This window comes from Coffea eugenioides, unplaced genomic scaffold (assembly GCF_003713205.1).
Source record: "Coffea eugenioides isolate CCC68of unplaced genomic scaffold, Ceug_1.0 ScVebR1_1593;HRSCAF=2470, whole genome shotgun sequence".
In the NCBI taxonomy this organism is placed as follows: domain Eukaryota; kingdom Viridiplantae; phylum Streptophyta; class Magnoliopsida; order Gentianales; family Rubiaceae; genus Coffea; species Coffea eugenioides.
Window position 1 is genome coordinate 1 of NW_020862007.1, and position 7,839 is coordinate 7,839.

The following is a 7,839-nucleotide window of genomic DNA, read 5'->3' on the forward strand; positions in this document are numbered from 1 at the left end:
TCTTGAATTCTCATTTTTTTTTTTCCAAATTTCCAATTACCGGCTGTTGAGTACCTCTAGATGCAATAATCAGAGAGGGCCTCTTAGATGGTGCAGTAGCGTGCTTATCTGATCTAGGAGCTTTTACATTTTTCTGGTCTAAGACACGAGGGGAGACGCAGATAAGAAACGAACCTATCTACCTGACAAAAACATTAAAAGGGCAAAAAACAACAAAAGATGTCTGGTTCTAATAATGGCCAAACTTTCATTTGGTGCAATTAATATATCAGGAATTCCACTCCAGCCATTTTTTTCCATTCGTGTTTTCCAAACTTCAGCTTCTACCAACTGTAGAATTGACTAATAAAACTCCTACCAATTTTGATTCTGCGCTCCAGTTGTGAATGATCAGTTTTTTGTCTTCATTTTCCTATCTCTTCATGGCACACTTTTTTTTCCCTTTCCTACGTTCATGGAAAAAATATTTTCCAACTCTAATACACATCTAACTCAGTCTCCGGCTCATAACAACTTGACAATTCTTTCTTTCTTTCTTTCTTGGAAGTAGAATAATCTTTGATGAAAATTACGAAAGTGTTAATGCAGGCGAAGAGGGAAAACTCTTCAGTATTGAATCGGGACCGTTGACTGGCTCCCTAATTCTGACTCACCAACTCAAATAAAAGACCCATCTGTAGTTATGATCCTAAATCCTAATAGAAAAAAAAACGACTTCTGACTTGTCCCGATCGTCTCAGGAAGGGATTGGCTGACTGCTAATGCCAGTCTGGTCTAATTCTCCCAAAACTTAATTTGCAGCTCAAGTGCTCTTTGGCTAGAACCACATAAGTTGTGGATAGAACATGAGAGTGACTGAGATTGACCTGTGAAGGCCAGCAAATTTGACAACTTTCATTTTGGGGGGGTTTTACTGTTAGTATTCAAGCTTTAAAATTTGTTGTTTTTCGTATCACTTGCAAGAAAATATTCTGATTTCGCTGTCTAACAAACATTTCTTTGTCTGAGATGTTATGAGGTCAGTCCAAGTATGCATATATATGTAATATCTTCAGCTAACCCTCAAGGGGTCATCGTGTATAGCAACCAGAATTTGGAGTGGAGTGCGCACATTGGTGAAGAATCAACCTTGGAAAAATTGACAAAAGAAATTGAGGCAGTAGACTCAACTTTGAGGTAGAAGAAGATGCTACATCTAGAACCTGCTGGAAAGGAAATTTATAATAGACTTTACTTATTTATTCATGAAATTGAAACCTCTGATGATCTCCTCCATGGTGTATTCTTAATTGCGGAATTCTTAAATCTTAGAAGCATGCAAGTAAAACAACCACAGAAAAACGTGCCATTTTCACATGTCTAAATTGTCTTTTTCCGGTAAAATAGTACTATTTTACATCCAGAAGGATTTCCCAGAAATTTCCCATTGCAAGCTATCAGCTATATTTAATTAGTACTACCAGTTAGAATCTCAGTGAAAGTATGAAGTGAGAAAACCCTAATAGATTTATATCATTGTCTTCTTTATACGTTTATTCAGTGGGATCTAAAAGAAATTGATGACTTTCAACTCGTGCAGATAAACTCTCCACTGGGTACGCAATGTAATTCCCATACAAGAAAGAATGCATCGAATTCCTTTGGAGTTACGGCATGACAAGAATACCTCTCGGATAAATGATAAAGAATATGATACTTAATTTATTGATAAATCTTTTATACACATCAGAAACCCATTAGGAAGGGAAGCGTGGTGGAATATTACGACTTTGGAGCATATGTTTTACGGGCATAATACTCATATTGTCATTGATACTAGTACTATATTAACTCCTAAATTCTTGGATTTGCTGTCCTAAAAGAAGATTCAGAAAAAATAGAAGACAAATTGAAAGGTTTTTCGAAATTCCAGTGACAAGCTAGTGAGGGTCAACGGCACAGAATCCACAAAAAGATGATTAGAAGCTGATGCATGGTACGCATACAGTTCAGAGTTCCTCCGTGGCTGTGTTTTAGCCTTTCTTATCCAATAATTTCAATCTTTGACTCCGAATGGGATGATGACATATTTGACCAAATGTCTAGCTTCATTTGAAACTCAGACTAGCTAACCGAAGAGGCAGCTCGCATGGTTCGGATTGGTTTACAGACCAAACTAATTCTTCCTTACATGTTAGAAGCAATATTTTATTCATTGGTTGAAGCCGTTATTCGGAAACACATTATTAATTTTTTAAGAATAAGAGATAATTGCAAGGCAAGACTTTATGCTACATATCAAATCATCATATGAACAAATTCATATCAACCAAAGTATAAATTGATTTGATGGCTATCATAAGTGGCAAGTAAATGACAGAGATTTCGACGGGAAATATTTTTTTTTTATTTTAATGCGTCAAGGGAGAGGGGACCCGGGCGATATCATATCAGTTAAAGCAACTTTTGATCTCGAAAATGTCCTTGATTTTTTTCTTTTTCATTCTCAACTCTATTTTTCTCACTCTAATTGTCGGTTTTCTTTTTCTTTAAACTAACAGAAGAGAAAAGAAACACAAAAATTAGTTATGGACAACATCCGTAAAATGATTAAACAATGAAATCACATTTATGGCGCTCTCCTTGCAATTCATATGTGAATAAGAAGTTTCGCCAAGCAGACCTCGTTGAGGAGAGGTGTGGAAGCAGCAAGGTTATTAAACTTCACTTGGTTGCGTCTAATAATGGAGAACATCATTTTTCGTTTAGCCACGTATTTAGGGTGTCAGATTTGAAGTAATTTGGAAAGTCAGTAAAGGGATACGCTTACGTACAGAACTCCGTTCGATAAATGAGCAATGAGCGAAGTGACCCTGCAAGTGAGAACGAGATGAGACTTGTAAGCAGTGAACTCTCAGTGCATCGCTGAGGGTAGAATTCTAGATCCAGGTGTTAGATTTAGTCAATATTAGCCTGTAAATAAAATCCCATTCCATTTGGGATTCTTTGCTTTAGAATAGGTCTTTTGGTTTAGGAGTCAGTGAGCAGGAGACTCCTTATTTATTGTATTTTCTGTTTGTTTTGTACGGCTATATATAGCCTAAATATTTCTCATTCAATGACAGTGAATTCCTTCCACCTTTTTCTTTCCTCTGCAATACTCTTTCCTGTTAACCTTACATCTGGTATCAGAGCCTCGCAAGAGGCTCGGTACGTAGAAGCAGCAGTCTTCTAAGGGAGTGCAGGCAACGAAAATGGCAACAGAGAGTGCCTTTGTTCAACCAGCAGTGCCGAGGTTCGATGGTCACTACGATCATTGGGCAATGCTCATGGAAAATTTTCTTCGATCAAAGGAGTACTGGAATGTGGTAGAAAATGGAGTTTTTCCAGCAGCAAAGGGTGTGACTTTAACTGAGGCACAAAAGAAAATTTGTGAAGAGCAGACGTTGAAGGATCTCAAAGCTAAGAATTATTTGTTTCAGGCGTTAGATCGTTCCATTTTGGAGACTATCGTCAACAAAGATACGTCAAAGAGTATTTGGGACTCTATGAAGCATAAATATCAAGGAACAACGCGAGTAAAGCGTGCTCATCTACAGGCTTTGCGAAAGGAGTATGAAATTGCTCACATGAAGGAAGGAGAATCTGTGAATGAGTACATTGCTCGTGTTCTTGTCATCACCAACAAGATGAAAGCCAATGGTGAAGAATTGAAAGATGTTGCTGTTGTGGAAAATATTCTGAGGTCAATGACACCTAAGTTTAATTATGTCGTCTGTTCAATTGAAGAATCTAATGATACAAGTATTTTGTCAATTGATGAGCTGCAAAGCAGTTTGCTCGTGCACGAACAACGCATGAGTAACACTGTACATGAAGAACATGCACTGAAGGTGACCCATGAAACCAATATGCAGGACAAGGAAGAGGACGTGGGAGCGTTGGAGGCAGAGGCCGTGGAAGAAACAGACAAAGCTTTGACAAAGCAACTGTGGAGTGTTATGCTTGTCACAAGCTTGGTCATTTTCAGTGGGAATGCAAGAAAGGAGTGGCCAATTTTGCAGAGAGTCAAGTGGAGAGTGAAGAACACATGCTGCTGATGGCTTATGTTGAAGAAAAGAAGCAACACAAAACAGACATGTGGTTTCTTGACTCTGGGTGCAGCAATCACATGAGTGGGAAAAGAGAATATTTTTCAGATTTTGATGAAAAATTCACAGATTCAGTGAAGCTGGGAAATAATTCAAACATGGTGGTAAATGGGAAGGGCAACATCAGGTTGGAGATTGATGGAGTTGTTAGCATCATCTCAGGAGTCTTTTATGTTCCGGAATTGAAGAATAATCTGCTGAGTCTGGGACAATTGCAAGAGAAAGGGCTGAGCATTTTATTCCAACAAGGGCAATGCAAAATATATCATCCTGACAAAGGTTTGATCATGAAAGCTAATATGTCTGCAAATCGAATGTTCATCTTGCATGCCATCTCCTTGCCTATAGCACCCACTTGTTTTAACACAGTCACAGAAGATGTAGCGCAGCTGTGGCATTGCAGGTTTGGGCATTTAAGCTTCAGAGGCTTACAAATGTTGCAGCAAAAACAAATGGTGGAAGGTCTACCATTACTTAAGCCACCCTCGAAGCTGTGCAAAGATTGTCTTGTGGGGAAACAACATCGAGATTCATTTCCAATGAAAAGTTCTTGGAGAGCATCTCAGATTCTGCAGCTAGTTCATGCCGACATTTGCGGACCAATTAAGCCAGCCTGGAATAGCAAGAAAAGGTATTTGATTACTTTTATTGATGATTTTAGTCGAAAAACATGGGTGTATTTTTTGACAGAAAAATCAGAAGCTTTTAACATCTTTAAGAGCTTCAAGATACATGTTGAGAAAGCAACAGATATGTCTCTAAAAATGTTGCGTACGGATCGTGGTGGAGAGTTTACATCTCGAGAATTCAACAATTTCTGCAAGGAACATGGAGTGCAAAGACAATTGACAGCTGCATATTCACCACAACAAAATGGCGTTGCAGAACGGAAGAATCAGACTATCATGAATTTGGTTCGTAGCATGCTATCTGGAAAGAAAGTGCCTAAAACTTTCTGGCCAGAAGCAGTAAATTGGGCTGTGCACGTTTTAAATCGTAGTCCAACGCTGGTTGTAAAAGACAAAACACCAGAAGAAGCCTGGAGCGGAATCAAGCCGTCAGTTCAACATTTCAGAATTTTTGGTTGTGTCTCCTATGCTCACGTGCCTAACAGCTCGAGAACTAAACTAGATGAGAAAAGCTTGAAATGTGTTTTACTGGGAGTTAGCGAGGAATCAAAGGCGTACAGGCTCTACGATCCTATCTCACAAAGGATTATGGTGAGCAGAGATGTAGTCTTTGAAGAATGTGAAGGATGGGAATGGGATAAGCAACATGAATCAGCTGTTACTTGGGAGCTGGAATGGGAAGATGATGAAAATGCAGTGACTGAAGAATCTCTTGTAGAAGAAGATGCTGTTAACACACGGTCAGAGGAGTCTCTTACCACTAATCAAGAAACTCGTCCAGATCCCGTGGAAGGGAGGAGTAGGAAGCAACCAACTTGGTTGAAAGACTATGTTACAGGTGAAGGTTTGTCTGATGAAGAGGCAGCATTTTTTGCCTCATATACAGCGGCTGCCGATCCACTTAATTATGAAGAAGCAGTGAAGAATGAAAAATGGAGAAATGCCATGGATACCGAGATTGCAGCCATTGAGAAAAATGGCACATGGGAACTAATCGATCGACCAAAAGGAGTCAAAATAGTTGGAGTCAAGTGGGTTTACAAAACGAAACTTAATGAGAAGGGAGAAGTCGACAAGTTTAAGGCGAGGCTGGTTGTAAAAGGATATGCATAGCAATATGGTATAGATTACACAGAAGTGTTTGCTCCAGTGGCCCATATGGAGACTGTTCGATTGGTGATCGCTCTAGCAGCACAAAAAGGGTGGGCTATCCATCAATTAGATGTGAAGTCTGCCTTTTTACATGGAGAACTAGTTGAAGATGTTTTTGTTGAGCAGCCGTGTGGTTACATTCAAGAGGGAAAGGAGGAAAAGGTGTACAAGCTGAAGAAAGCTCTGTATGGGCTTAAACAGGCTCCGCGTGCTTGGTACAGCCGTATTGAAACATACTTCATGAAGGAAGGTTTTCAAAAATGTGATTATGAGCATACCCTTTTTGTTAAACGAAACATGGAGGACAACATGCTTATTGTAAGTATATATGTTGACGATCTTCTTTTCACAGGAAATGATGAGTTGATGTTCACTGAGTTTAAGAACTCGATGAAGAATGAGTTTGATATGACTGATCTTGGTAAAATGAAATATTTCTTGGGTCTCGAAGTCTTGCAGAAATCAGGTGGAATTTTTATCGGTCAAAGAAAGTATGCTCAGGAGGTGTTGCAACGTTTTGAAATGAATCAAAGCAAATTTGTTCAAACTCCAATGGTTCCTGGTTTCAAGCTTTGCAAGGATGAAGAAGGAATTAAGGTGGACAAGACTCACTTCAAACAACTGGTAGGCTGTCTTATGTATCTGACTGCGACTCGTCCAGATGTGATGTTTGCAGTAAGTCTTTTGAGCAGATATATGGAGAATCCTACTCAGCTTCATTTACAACTAGCAAAGAGAGTGTTGAGATATTTGCAATGAACAACTGAGTATGGAATTTTCTATAAGAAAGGAGGAAATGATGATCTTTTAGCATACACTGATAGTGATTATGCGGGTGACTTGGATGATAGAAGAAGTACATCAGGCTATGTTTTTCTCTTCGGTTCTGGTGCTGTATCATGATCTTCTAAGAAACAACCTATTGTGAGTCTGTCTACCACCGAAGCTGAATTTATTGTTGCCGCTGCTTGTGCTTGTCAAGCAATTTGGTTAAAAAGAGTGCTCAAAACGCTGGATCAGACTCAACAAGAGAAAAATACTATCCATTGTGACAATAGCTCTGCAATCGAGCTCTCAAGAAACCCAGTTTTGCATTGTCGTAGTAAGCATATAGATGTTCGTTTCCATTTCCTTCGAGAACTTGCACAGACAGGTATGATAGAGTTAGTTCATTGCAATACTTTGGAACAAATAGCTGATGTGATGACAAAGCCTCTTAAGTTGGATGTTTTTCTGAAGCTGCGTACTATGCTTGGAGTTTGTGCAGAGAGCAGTATAAACTAAATTCGTTCAGCATTTAGTTTAAGGGAGGAATTGTTAGATTTAGTCAATATTAGCCAGTAAATAAAATCCCATTGCATTTGGGATTCTTTACTTTAGAATAGGGCTTTCGGTTTAGGAGTTAGTTAGCAAGAGACTCCTTATTTATTGTATTTTCTGTTTGTTTTGTACGGCTATATATAGCCTAAATATTTCTCGTTCAATCACGGAGAATTCCTTCCACCTTTTTTCTTTCCTCTGCAATACTCTTTCCTGTTAACCTTACAGGGTCTTCATGTACCCAATCAATATTTAACGTATTCTTTATCCGCTTTTTTTAAAATTTTCCAAGGTTATGTTTATGGTTGCTTTTTGGTGAAAAATTTGTTACCTATACTTTCAGTGAGATGTTTCTTTTGCAATATCTGAATTAGAGTTTAATAATTTGGGTCATTTACGGGGATGTTCTAACTTGTAGAGTTTGGTAAACTGACCAATTGGTTAGATTATGAGTAACTTCAAGGTTGGTCGATATTTGGAGTTGATTTTTTGGGTTGGAGTCTGTATATAGGTATGTGGTCGCAATTTACTTTTGTTCCTCATATTGCTTTCATAAGCGGTTTCCCTTTGACAATGACGTGTGCTTGTACTAATTTTTGAAGCTTTCT

At 38.6% G+C, this 7,839-nt stretch overlaps 1 protein-coding gene across 1 annotated transcript; it reads left to right on the forward strand.

Moving 5' to 3' along the window:
- The first annotated feature begins 3,233 nt into the window (after positions 1-3,233).
- LOC113755580 lies at positions 3,234-4,079 on the forward strand. Its single transcript, XM_027299553.1, has one exon. The coding sequence runs from the start codon at positions 3,234-3,236 to the stop codon at positions 4,077-4,079; it is 846 nt and encodes a 281-aa protein (XP_027155354.1).
- The last annotated feature ends 3,760 nt before the right edge of the window (positions 4,080-7,839 follow it).

Bases quoted from the DNA above. Each gene is read 5' to 3' on its own strand.
- LOC113755580 (XM_027299553.1), top strand. From the start codon at position 3,234: ATGGCAACAGAGAGTGCCTTTGTTCAACCAGCAGTGCCGAGGTTCGAT.